The sequence below is a fragment of the Misgurnus anguillicaudatus genome, chromosome 21 (genome assembly GCF_027580225.2).
Source record: "Misgurnus anguillicaudatus chromosome 21, ASM2758022v2, whole genome shotgun sequence".
NCBI classification, from domain to species: Eukaryota; Metazoa; Chordata; class Actinopteri; order Cypriniformes; family Cobitidae; genus Misgurnus; species Misgurnus anguillicaudatus.
This window is the reverse complement of record NC_073357.2, coordinates 31,814,894-31,829,138: the sequence shown is the minus strand read 5'-3', so window position 1 is coordinate 31,829,138 and position 14,245 is coordinate 31,814,894. Positions and strand designations below refer to the sequence as shown.

The following is a 14,245-nucleotide window of genomic DNA, read 5'->3' as shown; positions in this document are numbered from 1 at the left end:
AGGATCACGATATGTCATTAACATGTACAGAACTCTTATTATTCATCTATGCCTAGGTAAATACAGTTTTACATTTTATGGCACCTTTAAATTAAATGGTTGTAGATGGCACACTTAAAGCAACACTAAAGAGTTTTTTTACTTTAAAATAATGTTTCCAAAAAAAGTTTCAGTCATTCATCCACTCAAAACAGGGTGAACATTCGCTTTGCAGCCCTCTATCGGCCAAAACCGCACTAAAGAAGTTTCCAACCGTCGGGTCGCGGTCCTGTAGTTTGAGTGAAAACTACAAAAACTTGCTTTACGGCAGACCTACAATCCAATCAGAGCCAGCTTTGCTGCAGTAGGCCAAATTAGAGTTCTCAACGGATCGGGCCGGCCCGACAAACCCGACCCGGGTTCGGGTCAAAAATATAAGCAAATGAGTCGGGTCGGACCTCGGGCTTAATCTCCGTGAAAAAAAACATTAATCATCACTGCTGTTCACTGTAAAGAAAGTCTGGTCTGGCTGCTGCGTGCAAGAGAGGGGCGGGGAATAGCAATTAGCTCCGGGGCGGATCAGCAACGGATCCAGACCAGAGCTGCCGGCTTCCCCGGAGCTTATTGCTATCACCGCGTGCACGCCTGTTGCCTGGAGAATAAGAGATGGAGAAAAGTAAACTTGCCGCAGGTGAATTAACCGTTGCTTGCTACTACCGGAGGAGAAGTCGCTGGCTGGGTACAGGTTTGAGTTCTTTTTATTTATTATTGTGTGATTTGTATTTAAGGCATATAGCCTATATTTAAAGTTTATTGTGTCAGTTGTTTGTATTGTTAAAAGGCGTGAACATTAAAGGTTGATTTGAATTCCCGTCTGCTGGTCATGATAATAGCCTACGTGTATGAGGAAAAAAGGGAGGGGGGGGGGGTTGGCGGCGTCAGGCCGTGGGTCGGGTTCGGACAGATAATTTACGTTGATGTGTCGGGTTACATCGGGTCCGGGCTTTAAAAGCCACGGGGTGGGTCGGGTTGTAATTTTCAGGGCCGTTGAGAACTCTAGGCCAAATTATTTACGACAGTGGTAATGGACAATTCTGCTTCCAACCTGTAGGGGGAGCAAAGAGCAAAAACTCTTTAGTGTTGCTTTAAATTGCCACTATGTAAGACTGGCTCACGGCTCCCCCGTGTGGTTGAAAAGCGCAATTGTTGTTGGTTTATCTGTGTTGTAAATACTGTTGTTAGCTTCGCCATGAGCAGGGCAATACACATGAATTTGTTGACAAAACCGGTGAATGCAGAAAGTCATTTGGAAACCATATCTACCAACAGGTAAGGTAGCAGTGGGGCTGTAAGTAACGGGTCTACCCGCACACGCAACTTACAGAGTGTGGTTGTATCCGCTGCTCAGTTTGGTTGCAGCAGCAGTAAGTTAAGAGTTGTTCTACCACTGAAATAATGTCGAAAACCTACAAAGTGATGCCTTAATTCCAAGTCAGGCATATCTACGTACTCATGACTTTATGTTGAGGTCCAGACACTGCTCAGTACAAAAATCTAGTGTGTAATTGATAACAGTCTCTTTTCTTCTGCAAGTAAGGTAGATTTAATTAATACCAGTACAGAAGAGATTCTTTCTGGACAAGTCTGACATATTTATCATTGGACGTCTGGGTAAGACACTCTGGAGTTCGTCACACGCAGCGTCTAAACACTAACCTACCAGATGTGTGAGGTTTGTGTTTTTTCTGTTCGAGGCAGCGGTTCCCATCAACGAGCAAAAGCAATTACCAGAGGTTATCACAGGTCATCAACCTCAGAACAGCACAGATTTGAATTTCCTCTCTTTCCCTCCACCCATACCCTCATGAAACTTCTTTCTTTTCTCTTTGTATCAAGATTCCTGATTAAAATATTTAGTCTATCATGAGAATAGAAATACCAAATGGCAAATGCTATGAATGGTTTCACCTCTTATCTGTATCGATGTTTTTGAAATTTTATTTATCATACATCACGTCTATCTGTCTCTCTGTCATCCCAGTATGCACTGCCACATAAAGAAGTAACACGATCTAAATGCAGTCCAGATGTACTCCACCAATTGGTCTAATTCCTTCAAGCCTCAATATTTTACATTACATATATTAATCATCTGAAGCATGTCACAGATTTCAACACTGATAACATCCCTGCCTTCAAACGACGACTTGCTCGTTGTTTCAGTCAAACCAGTGAAGCGGTTAACAAAACAATGCTGCAGACAAACAAAAAAAGAGCTGGCGATAAACTTTTCTCATTCTGTTACTCTCATGTGCATTAAGTGCTTCCACCTTTAGTTTATAAAACCGTGGTTTCCGTTATTCAATTCAGAAAGTCAGTCAAAAGTTTAAGTTATATCAAATGCCTGTTTTGAATAAACATTAAGGAAGGTCATACAAAAATATTATAATATTATCAATAAACCACACCCTTGAAGGCATGGCTCATAAAAGCTCACAATTAAATTATTCTAGACAATCAAGGTGTGGTATTTCTTAAGTCTAAACAGAGATTTTTCCCATCAGTTTGCCAAGACAATCTATAACAGCTGAGCGATTTTCCATGGATACAATCACCCAACACTTGATTCAACCTGATGTTTTTTAACTTCATTGGCAAAAGCTGCTCTCTATCTGAAGACATTGTCAGTGCAGTTCATGAAGAGCCCATCTCTTGTCCCCAAACTGAAAGCCTCTCTCCAGGGTCCTGAAGCATGGGCTCTGGGCCTAGAGCTGGTCCAGGGCAAGGGGCCAAACTTATCACTAAGCCAGTGCCCTCCCTGTAGCGCCCCACAATTTAGTCCTCCTCAGAGGAAAGCTGGGCCCCATCATCATGCACCTCTCTGTAGGCTGCCAGTGGGTCTCTTTCTGGGTTGAAACTCTCCATCCTGATACTTAGACCATCTGCCAGCTTCTGGGCAGCTTGCTTGGCGTGCAACTCCTGAAATAAACAGTAAACACACTTACATGAATGTACTACTTCCTGAATACTGAATGAGAAGGGGACACCACACAAACAGTAGCAAACATTTATTGGTTGTCGTCTCTTATTTCTTTCTAGGTCTGTGGAATAAAACTTTGTTTGAGGCCTCAAAAACTGTAAATTATCACTTTAATCACACATATCAAAGTTTATCTTGGAGAACATGGTCATCTTTAACCTACCTGATATTTTCTGGTCTGATTTTGCTGAAGTGCAGCTGACTCCTCTAAAGACAGTAGCTGGGCAGGAGTGTGGTGCAGGGGTGGAAGTTTAGCTGCAGTGATGTCATCCAGGTGCTTTCTGTCTTGCAGTCTTCTGGCCTCTGCAGTAAGTGGTGTGGTGCTACCAGAGCTGTGACTAGGTGATGAGGACTCAGATTTAACTGCTAATCTGAAAAGCAATAAAACACAATGCTCTATTTGAGGACTCATTTATTTGGGCCAAGCCAAATTCATGAAGTTGTGTATTTTACTAATTAAATGGATCACCTGAACCTGATGCAGGGCTCCAGACTAACTTTTTTCACTAGGAGCACAGGGGCCCCCAACTGAAAATTTAGGGGCACATACCGTAAATCAACATGCTAACCAAATATTCAAATTTCTACTAATACACTGTATTACTAATAAATATTTTGATGATAGATGCAGAAAGTACAATATGCTTTATGTGGCAGTGTGTTTTAAATTCAGTGTCAGTCACATGATCACATCACAAAAAAGGTCAAATTTACTGGTCACACATGTGCGACTGGATGTAAAACTCAGTGGCACGCTCTCAAATTTTGGTGGCAGTCTGGAGCCCTGTGATGCCTTATAGGTAAAATGCTCCATAACAAACATTCTTAAATTTGTTCTAGATCAGCAATTTAACTTTTTTTAAGGGTCTCTTTAAAGATACATGTGTTGCAACAAACTACTACTTTTGATAAAATGTAAAAAATAACAAGTAGGCAAAAATGTTTGAAAATGTTTTTTGTAAACAAGACTCATTTTTTTAGGTAAATATAAAGCAGTTGTACTGTATGTGGGAGTGTAATTCCACTCACTGGTTTGGTTTGAATCTGGCCTTCCTTAAATTTCCACTTTTCTCTAGGACTTCTATATAATGTGACTTTTTCATTTGTCGAGAACCCAGACTAGGGTTTTTAACGATGTCTTCTTTTGGGCCATTTTTACTTTGGGAAAGTGTAAATCGTCCAAATGCCTCCACAAGCTCTGTGTCCTTCATCTGCAGTTTGTCATTTTCACTTGCTGTTACTAGTGTTTCAGCAGCAGCCTGTGGCTGGGATGTCGAAGACTCATTATGGTCAAACAAACTATTTTCCTGTATGTTATGTGCATCATAAGCTTTATTTTCGTCATGGGACGGGGTGTGCAAATCAGAGTCTAAATTCTTATCTGTACTTCGCTTAGAAAGGGCTTGCTGATATTTAGCCTGAAACTCTGCCCGGGCGGAGATTAAACTAGCTTGTTTTCTCTCCTGTTCATCCAGATGTCCGAGAGCAAGGTTGACTTTCTCCACAAAGTCAGCAATCTTCTTTCCTTTATCTGAGAGGCTCCGAATGAATCTCCTGAAGATCACAGAAGTAAAATTACTCAAAATTATGTCAGAAAATGATGGGGTTATTGCTTCAAAAATACTGATGTCCTCAACCTTTTTATTAGTATTTAACAAAAAAATTATTGTCCTAAACTTGTGTTGTACACTGTTGAAATGCACCGATCTGTGTGATTTTAGTAATACGAAGATCGTATACGAAGGTTCTATGTTGCAACAGATGATCTGGAATGATCCAGAATATTTGATCATGATGACCATTTAGACAGCTAAAATGTTAAATTGCGAAATGTCTAATATAATTTGAATTGATGTGATCTGGGATACAATACACAGTAAAGATAATTTCGTAAGATTTCGTAGAAATCGCTTACTTATTAGAAAGTAACTTTTGTTGTCGTGACAGTATCTCAAGGAGCTCATCTTTACTCTTGCTGCTCAAATCACCCACTTGCCCCTGCGGCGCTGTCCACGATGCAGCCATGATCAAAGAAACCGGTCATAAAAACAACTACTGACACAGCACTCTGTAATATCCCCTGTATATCTGTAATATAATAACACAACGCAACATATCCACAAATGCCGCCATGTGTCAAAACAGGCGAAGCCATTAAAGCCAGCGACGACAACGTCATAAAAATGAACACAGTCATTACAAAATAAAAGACCTTCACAAAAACAAGCAGAGCGTTGTTTACTTAACGTTACCAGTGTGCCTGATTGATGTTGAATGTGCACCTTAAATATCTATATTTTATTATTTTATGGCCTGTATTGAGAACAATGACAGTACTAGTTTAACTAAGTTTACAAACTGTCAGACTTAATGCTCAAGGTGTGCTAGAAAGAGCAAAAGTTTATTTTGTTGAGAAAGAGGGAGGGCGCTGTCGTCATCTAGTGGTTAATCCATATGTTGACCAGACAATAAAATGACTCATGCTGGTAAAATTCTACATACACAAATTAAAATATATGAACATTAAACCTACTTTTCAGGCATTTCATAATGATTTTGTTTTTTTACCAAAGCCCTTATTATGCAAAACAAGAACGCCACTAAACTTTTCTCCATAATTAAAGAAAATTACATAGATCAAAAGCCCTATCTCTCCAATTTTATTTGTTTGTTATATGTTATTTTTTTGTTTTATTTTCCGCCTGTTCCTTACAATGTAATGTAAAGGTGTGTACTTTGAACTTTGGTGTCTTGTTTGTACTGTATATTTTTGAAACCAGAAATATTAAATATAAAATACATATTGAAATACATAATTCATAAGAAATACAGAATGTACAGATAATAGAATAAAACATAAGGAATATAATGGATCACATCGATTAAAGTGAGGGTTTTGTCAAAAAGACATAGAAATAAAATAAAATAAAAGTAGATGAATATATTAATCCCAGTCTATTTTATGCTATTAAAAATGTTGTGTCTGAAGAAACGTGCATTGAAAAAAATTTAGACCAGTGCAATATAATATGTAGGTACAAAATGCTTTAATAGTAACAAAGTTCCCCAATGTAACAAATTAAGGACAGCTAATTCAAGATAAGTTTTCAATAAAAAAAATAATTGGAAAAAAATGTTAGGACAATTTATGACAACAGCATTAACACACGTTATCTACATTTTCAAATGAAATTACAAATAAGAAAGAGAAATAATTAGAAAAAAGGAAAGAGGATGGACAGGCCAGGAATCAAAAGCTGTTGAACTGTTATTTTGTATTAAACAATTACTATATATTTTTTGTCTGCTGTATTACAAAAATAACAAGTAATGTCTTCCGTTAAAGAATTGGGTTCTTTTAAAAGGCATAATGAGATGAGATAAAGTGATCATATTTTAAATAAATTGATAAACAGCCTATAATCTCTGCTTGAGTGTATTTATCTATTTTTGTTCAGTAACTGCAAATACATGAACATCTAGAAAAACAAGAAAGAAAAAGGGAACCTAATTCAACCTAAAGTCATACATGCTATAAATAAAGTTTACAAGTTGGCATCAATAATCAGTCAAATTAATTTATATCAAGAAACTATTTTCTTTAAAAAAAAATTCTACGACGAAATGACGTGTACTGAGATCACGTGCCTTGTTCACATGGAAACCCTCTGCCGCATTCAGATGCAGCATTGTCGTAATTCTTTTGAAGCGTTTGAGGTCCGCCAGCCATCACTAGAGCACGGGGTAACGCCTGGTTGAGCTTTGCGCTCAGGCGACAACAAAAGAGCAATCATGACGAGTGAGTACGGTTTATTTATGTATTTATATACATCATACGGTCTTTAATAATATAAGGGGAAGTACTGTGTGGATTATTTGTAGTGAGGATTAATACGATAGCAAGGCTAACTAACTAGCCGGTTAGCTTATGCAGTGTAAAATCCCACGAAACTAAACCACGTCAATAATCTGCTAAACCAGACAAAGTGCCGTTTTGTGTTGTACTTAATCAACATTACTTAATATTATTTATAACTCGATGTAGCAAAAAACTGTAAATGGTGTTAAGAAAGTTAGTTTCTCTTGGTGAAGTTGACGGATGTTTAACATTAGCTAGCTTGTATCATAATGCCACTAATAATGTCACCGTAATTACAACATTTGAAATATTGTTAAAGTAGTTTGTTCATTGGTTAAACAAGTGTTTTTATTAGAACGAAAAGTTTCTTGATTTCATCAAAATCTTAGCGTTTTGTGGACGTTGTTATTGTTATGAAAGCTCTCTAGCGCCCTCATTGCCACGTTGGCTTAACGCACATCTCTCTCTGTGATTGCTATTGTACTGTACACATAATCATGTTTACAGATTACACAGAACAGCATCAAGATTTACGAAGTGGATTATAGTCAAAACTGTTGCTGTTTGTATGCAATATATTCATGCATAAAATACGTGCATTCTGATATTTGTTAAATGTGTAAGTAACTGGTACAGTAACGGTTGAATCTTCAAAATGGTATTTGTTAAATAAATAAAGCAGATGAAGCTGTGATGTATGATGTTCTTAATGTATGTCTGCATCCAGTCTCCAGGTTTTGTTTTTTAAAATCATATAGTCGCTAAAGAATGGTCATGCTGATAAGAGTTACGATTTCATGTTTTGTAGGAGGAAATCAGCGTGAACTTGCCCGTCAGAAGAATGCTAAGAAGCAAACTGAACACTCCAAAGGGAAGAAAAAGGAGGATGGGCTCTCTGCAGCTGCTCGTAAGCAGAGGTAAAAATGCAGATTTTTAGTTCTGTGTGAGACCATTGCCGCACCTACGCCATAGGCCAGATGTGTAAATCCTGTCGATCTGAGGGTTGTCCCCCCCTAAAAATACCATAACTATGTAGTTTAAATAATAATGTAAGTAGTAAAACAATACAAAAGCAAACGGAGCAAAAATGCTTTTTAAGTTGATAAAAGTGCCCCCTTCCCTTGCCATACAGTGGTTTGGTCAAAGGACAAAGTATTATGAAACCATTATAAACATTTTCATGCACTTTTTAAAGTCTTCTTAATAGGCTCGATAGCTTTATGTGAAGATCAAATGAATATATAAAGATCTTTAAGTTCACAGAGTCTCACCTTCTGGGTTAAAGCGGACTGACTAAAACATCTGATTTGACAAAGTTTCAGTAAACCATTAGATGGATGCAATACAATATGTGCTAAGCACATAAAATATCTTTTCTCTTTGTGTTTTTAAACCTTATGAACTCTGCTTTAGCGCATCGTTCTGCATGTAAGCGCTATCGTGCCACTCTGCAATGAAGCCTTTTTTACAGCAATAGTTTTGCGCAATTAAGGAAAATATAATGTAACTTTTTCATTTGCTCAAATGTCCTCTGAAACACTTACATGATCAATAATTTGTCAAGAATGCTGACATTCTTGTAACTTATAAATTATTTTAAATAGATCTACGCATTTGACATTCCCATGTGTGCGTGTGTCTGCAATTTTAAATTGTTCAAGAAAAATTCTGTAGTATTCTAGGATTGAAATTGGCTCGGTAATGAAAAAGTGGCATTGTGCATCCCTAGTATATTTACCCCATCATTGCTAATGCTTCTCCAACCACATACACAGCAAGATGCCTCTTCTTCAGCTTTTGCCTTGATACTGTAACATGACTGTGGACAACGCAATCTGCATGTCTAAGTAGAAACCTATGTCTTATATGTTGCGCCGTTGGTCCGATGCAAAAGTACAAGTCACGCTTAAAGGGACACTTCACCCATTTCCATTAAGCTTTGTATCGTTAGAACCCCAGTCATGTTTTTGAATGGTCGTGAATCATTCCCTCAGTTTCCGCTGTCACAGGAGAAAAACAGATTTCAGTGTTGCACTTCCTTCTTTCAATGATGTAAAAATCGTAAAAGTCCAATATCTTTGTTGAGGGGGTGAGACTACAAACGCCCCTTTTCTCGGTCAAATAGGCACTAAATTCGAAGTGTATGTTACAATTCGACTACAAATATAATGCACTTTCAATAAAGATTAAAGTTTCTACGGGTAAAATGCTCCTTTAACACCACAAGATCATCAAGCTTTTCCACTAAAAACCAATACATTTACAGGAAGAAGATGTGTCAAGTCATTAACCTAAGGATTCACCTTGTTTTTCAACCTGCATTGTGACTGTTTACACAGTACATTTGTCGAAGACAGGAAAGCCTGTCATTGTTTACATGTTTTTTGTTTATTTTGTCTACTGTTGTGACTCATTTGTTAAAAGATCACATTACGTTTTATTACCATTGAACTCCAAGAGATTCATACACTTTTCTGCCTCCTGTAGAAAGAATAACCAACAAAGGGCATAATAAAATAATGTAAAAGTTATAATTTTGCTGTTTTGTTTTTCAGAGATGCTGAAATCATGCAACAAAAGCAAAAAAAGGCAACTGACAAGCCAGACACCAATGCCAAATAACCAGAGGGTGACATCATGACCAACATGCCATTTTGAATTCCTGGCCTGATAGTCTTTTTGTTATAAAACAATATCTATCATTGTGTAGATTTGGAGACCTTGATTCTCTAATGTTTCTCCTCAAAGTCCATAATATGTTGGAAAGGGCATATCGCTAATACAGTATGTAACGATTTCTTGTTGTTTTATGCTTAGTAATGGTGGAATGGAGGAAATAGTCCCTACTTTCGAATAATCAGAACAAGTAAAATAAATGGCACTTTCAAAACATCTGGACTGGCATTGCAATTTCATATTTTTGTATTAAGTGCCCTTCTTAATAAAATGTACATTTTAATTCACACCTTGTAATTAAACGATATCTCTAAAAATGTGTGTGTACATAGTCAATTTTCTTTTAATCAATGATGAACATATGCCAGACATTAAGGTCTAAGAATTACATATAGCTTTCCATAGTACAAATGTGGTAACTTGCATATACTTCAAAATGGAATTAAAATGAATTTAATTTTAAAATATATAAACTTTTCAGTTTCACTGCCTTTTAGCCCTGTCACATAAGGACTTGCTGACATCACGTAAGTTATCTAGTTAACACAAGTGAGAGCTGGAGATCACACTGTCATGCTTAATGAGTTAGAATTACAGACTGGAAGCTTTAAAAGGAGGGTGCTGCTTGAAATCATTGTAAACTATGGCTACCTGCAAGGAAACGTGCAGTCATCATTGCTTTGCACAAAAGGGTTTCACAGGAAAGGATATCGCTGCTATAATAAGATTGCACCTAAATCAACCATTTATCAGATCTTCAAGGAGAGAGGTTCAGTAGGCTTTGTGGTGCCCAAAGTCCAGCAAGTGCCAGGACCATCCCCTTATTTTGGGATCGGGGCACCATTAGTGCAGAGCTTGCTCAGGAATGGCAGCAGGCAGGTGTGAGTGCATCCTCCGAGAGCAACTTCAACACAGTTGGTTGATTAACAATGAATTTTCTGGCATGATGGAGCACCTTGCCATAAGGCAAAAGTGATAACTAAGTGTCTTGGAGAACAAACCATCAAAATATTGGGTCCATGGCCAGAAAACTCCCCATACCTTAATCCCATTGAGAACTTGTGGTCAATCCTCATTTATGGGGTAGACAAACAAAATCCACATATTCTGACAAACTCCAAGCATTGATTATGCAAGACTAGGCTGCGCACATCGGTCAGGATGGGGCCCAAAACTTGATTGATAGCATCCCAGGGCGAATTCCAGAGATCTTGAAAAAGAAGGGTCAACACTATATTGACTATTTTGTATATTAACAGGCCACCTTTGCTGTACATCCCTAAACATTTACCTTTATATACAACCCATAAAAGGCTATAACTATCAAATCCATGACCTTTTGCCCTGCTGACTCAATGCTCTACAAATTAAGCTACAGGAACAGGAATTAACTTATAAGTTTTATTAAACAAATACTTTAAGGGTAAATCAGTTTTATTTGTGGCTACATTTGTAAGTGCACCTGAGCAGCTTATTCCAGTCATGCACTTAAGGGAAGGTCAAAATCTCCAAAACTATGGATTATGATTAGATAAAATTAGCATATGATATGATTAGCAAAACAGATATTAATTTTCGAGGTAATCCAAAGTATATGGGAAAAATAGTTTTCGCGTCCCGCTAACTTCCGTGTTGGTCTACAAAATACGTCATCCCCGCAGCAGCAGTCTGTAGGTGTGTTCGACTTTATGCGGCGCCGCAAGAACCGACAGCCGGATGACATCGAAGTACCGCGAGAGCGAGACGAAATTAGATTTCTCTAATCGTTCTCGCGGTACTTTGACGTCATCAGGCTGTCGTTTCTTGCGGCGCCGCATAAAGTCGAACAAGCCATGTGATAAGAGAGGTCGCTTTTAAATCCTGCCCCAGTGCCCACAGAGAGACCAATCGGATGTCTCCCGGTCGCGCTGGAATAAACGATTTCCGCTGGAATAACCGATATGCAGGGATAAATCCCGCGTGAGAGGTGGGACTCGAAAAAAATCGACGAATGAGAACACGGTTGTGAAGATTTAGCAAAGCAACACGTTCATGAACATCTTTGTTGGTCCGTGAACAACATTCGTGTCAGTATTAACCCTATTTTATAATCATTAAAGTGATTAAAAGTGGCATTAAATAACGTTCTGAACCGCGGTTAACCTAACGTAAACAAAGAGGCTATGACACGAAGCGAATTAAGTTATCCATAGCCATGGCTTCACCGTTTCTAGAGAATCCTGTAGATATCGGAGCTCAAATTGTCAGAAGAGCGCTTCGCAGGGAAAGAGTGTTCAGAGATAGACAAAATCCACTGGCTTTCCCCGATGATTATTTATACGAGAGATATGGATTTTCGGCTGAGGGAATAGTGTACCTTTGTCGGCTTCTTGAGCAGCATATTAAAAATCCAACGCGGCGGAGCCATGCTATAAGTGTACCGCAAATGGTTTGTGTTGCTTTGCGTTTCTTCGCAAGCGGTACATACTTGTATGCGGTGGGTGACGCCGAGAAAATCAGCAAGATCACTGTCTGCCGCACTATCCGCAGGGTGGTCGTGGCACTTCAGAGATATATAAACACTTTTATTGCGTTCCCTGGTCATTTGCCCACTGATGCCATAAAAGAGGGTTTCTATAAAATAGCCGGTAAGATGTTTTTTTTTACACCACCTATAACTCATTTTCAACAAAGATTTTCTAACCTGAATTTTTGATTCTTTTAAAGGATTTCCAGAAGTTATTGGAGCTATCGGTTGCACAGACATTGCAATCTCTAGGCCGGCAAAGGAAATTGAGGCTAACTATATGAACAGAAAGTTTACTCACAGCCTCAATGTTCAGGTAGGACTTTTGCATTTATCAGTTGAGCTGTCTTTGATATTTTCATTGTATGCTGTATTATTTGCAGATGACCTGTGACCATCAATATATAATCACAAGCTTGGATGCCAGATGGCCTGGATCAGTCCATGACTCTCAAATTTTCAGCAACTCAGTGTTGTACCACCGCTTTCAGGATGGTATGGTAAAACCTCACCTAATACTAATGGCCTGTACGAAACACATTTATTTATTTACTTTGGTCTATTGACAGGGCTGTATGATGGCATATTGGTGGGAGACGGAGAATATGCTTGTCAAAGCTGTTTGATGGCTCCCTATCAAAACCCAGAAACACAACCACAGCATGACTTTAACGTGGCTCTCAGGCAAACAAGCCTTGTGATTAAAAGGACTTTTAGCATTTTAAAGGCACGCTTTAGTTGTCTTCATGACCTAAGGGTATCACCAGAACGGGCATCGCAGATAGTAGGTGCATGTGCTGTCCTCCACAACATAGCCACTATAAGAAAGGAGCAAGTGCCACAGGAATACCATGAACCTGCTGATGATGTGGTTGACCCCATAAGCCGGGAACATCCAGCTGGCAGAGCTGTGCGAGATGACATTACTGCCCAGTATTTCAGTTAAAACTATATAAAAGCACATTGGAACACCATATATGAATCCAGATAAATGTACTTTAATGTAACTGTTAAATAGGTTTGACAGAGTAATATATATTCCACTGTATTGGCATAATTTTAAGAGGGTGGTTGCCCATAACAACTGTCTATATATTATGTTAAGTACTCATTTGAAAAACAAACTCAAGAAATGACATTTTGAGTATATGTTTCTAGGAATGTATACATTTTTTTTAAACAAACCCCGGTGTGTGTGGTTCTATGTTTTGTTTGATTTTTTGCAATGAAAAATAAAGCACAAAAAAGACTGACATTTTGAGCGTGTGCAACATTTTATTTTGCTTGTCAAACTGTGGAGACCAAACCTATTATCAATAATAAACAACCTTGAGTACAATACTGTCCCAGGATGCTGATGTTGACCTACCTTATGTACAAACCAAAAAGAAAAAATAAAGTGCTAACAGTGTCAAAGTATAAAACATCACTTTTTACCATTTTGTACACGCAAGTTAAAGAGTGGAATGTAAAACAATTAAATATTTCACAGTTAAAGTATAATGGAGGTCAATACGAACAAGGATGTTTGGGCATTGGTGTGTAGGGAAGTCTTGCATAAATGTTGCAGCTAAGGCCAATTAATATTACAATTAAAGGCGGGGTGCATGCAAGACAATACATTAAAGGGATAGTTCACCCAAAAATGAAAATTCTGTCATTGTTTACTCACTCTGATGATGTTACAAACCTGTATAAATGTCTTCGTTCTAATAAACACAAAGGAAGATATTTTGAGAAATGTTTGTAACCAAAGCATTCGTAGACCCTATTTAGTTCCATATTCTTCTTTTATCTTACTATGGAAGTGAATGGGGTCCACAAACAGTTTGGTTACAAACATTTCCCAAAATATCTTTAATATCTCAAAATGTATACAGCTTTGTAACAACATGAGAGTGATGGTACATTCACACGAGGCAAAAACGTTAACGCTCGACAGAAGCCTTGTCTGAAGCGTGGCCAACAGCCAATCGCAGTGGCCGCAATACATGCTTGGGTCTTCCATAAACGTAATTGGCTGGCTATGTCGGTTATTTGCATAAGGCGAACTGATGCGTATGCGCACACGTATGTTCAACTTCTGCCGCGAGCAACGGCAGTGACACGGGGCCGACAGATCCACAATTCAGTTCGGCAATGCATGACGTCACCCATTGCAAGTGAATGGGAAGCGTTAACGCTT

General features: G+C 38.3%; 3 protein-coding genes across 3 annotated transcripts; 2 read left to right on the top strand and 1 right to left on the bottom strand.

Annotated features, from left to right (window-relative positions):
• Positions 1 to 1,446: 1,446 nt before the first annotated feature.
• polr2m (RNA polymerase II subunit M) lies at positions 1,447 to 5,199 on the bottom strand. The gene is made up of 4 exons (XM_055203045.2): positions 4,935 to 5,199; positions 4,049 to 4,573; positions 3,183 to 3,390; positions 1,447 to 2,958 (listed from the first exon to the last, which is right to left on the bottom strand). The coding sequence occupies exons 1-4, from the start codon at positions 5,042 to 5,044 to the stop codon at positions 2,815 to 2,817; spliced, it is 987 nt and encodes a 328-aa protein (XP_055059020.2). The 5' UTR covers positions 5,045 to 5,199; the 3' UTR covers positions 1,447 to 2,814.
• A 1,460-nt stretch (positions 5,200 to 6,659) lies between these two features.
• On the top strand, positions 6,660 to 9,871 carry serf2b (small EDRK-rich factor 2b). The gene is made up of 3 exons (XM_055202782.2): positions 6,660 to 6,818; positions 7,687 to 7,795; positions 9,434 to 9,871. Exons 1-3 carry the CDS (start codon positions 6,812 to 6,814, stop codon positions 9,498 to 9,500), a joined length of 183 nt encoding a protein of 60 aa, XP_055058757.1. The 5' UTR covers positions 6,660 to 6,811; the 3' UTR covers positions 9,501 to 9,871.
• Positions 9,872 to 11,408: 1,537 nt separating this feature from the next.
• Positions 11,409 to 13,313, top strand: harbi2 (harbinger transposase derived 2). The gene is made up of 4 exons (XM_055202723.2): positions 11,409 to 12,181; positions 12,261 to 12,376; positions 12,444 to 12,555; positions 12,630 to 13,313. The coding sequence occupies exons 1-4, from the start codon at positions 11,749 to 11,751 to the stop codon at positions 13,004 to 13,006; spliced, it is 1,038 nt and encodes a 345-aa protein (XP_055058698.2). The 5' UTR covers positions 11,409 to 11,748; the 3' UTR covers positions 13,007 to 13,313.
• Positions 13,314 to 14,245: the final 932 nt, after the last annotated feature.

What these genes read in the sequence shown, in the direction of transcription:
- polr2m (XM_055203045.2), bottom strand. Translation starts at nt 5,044, where the DNA reads ATGGCTGCATCGTGGACAGCGCCGCAGGGGCAAGTGGGTGATTTGAGC. An exon ending in CAAAAGTTACTTTCTAATAA is followed by an intron (nt 4,574 to 4,934) that starts GTAAGCGATTTC and finishes TGTGATCTTCAG; the next exon opens with GAGATTCATTCGGAGCCTCT. An exon ending in GCCAGATTCAAACCAAACCA is followed by an intron (nt 3,391 to 4,048) that starts GTGAGTGGAATT and finishes ATTGCTTTTCAG; the next exon opens with ATTAGCAGTTAAATCTGAGT.
- serf2b (XM_055202782.2), top strand. An exon ending in GCAGCTGCTCGTAAGCAGAG is followed by an intron (nt 7,796 to 9,433) that starts GTAAAAATGCAG and finishes TTTGTTTTTCAG; the next exon opens with AGATGCTGAAATCATGCAAC.
- harbi2 (XM_055202723.2), top strand. Translation starts at nt 11,749, where the DNA reads ATGGCTTCACCGTTTCTAGAGAATCCTGTAGATATCGGAGCTCAAATT. An exon ending in GGGTTTCTATAAAATAGCCG is followed by an intron (nt 12,182 to 12,260) that starts GTAAGATGTTTT and finishes ATTCTTTTAAAG; the next exon opens with GATTTCCAGAAGTTATTGGA. An exon ending in GTACCACCGCTTTCAGGATG is followed by an intron (nt 12,556 to 12,629) that starts GTATGGTAAAAC and finishes GTCTATTGACAG; the next exon opens with GGCTGTATGATGGCATATTG.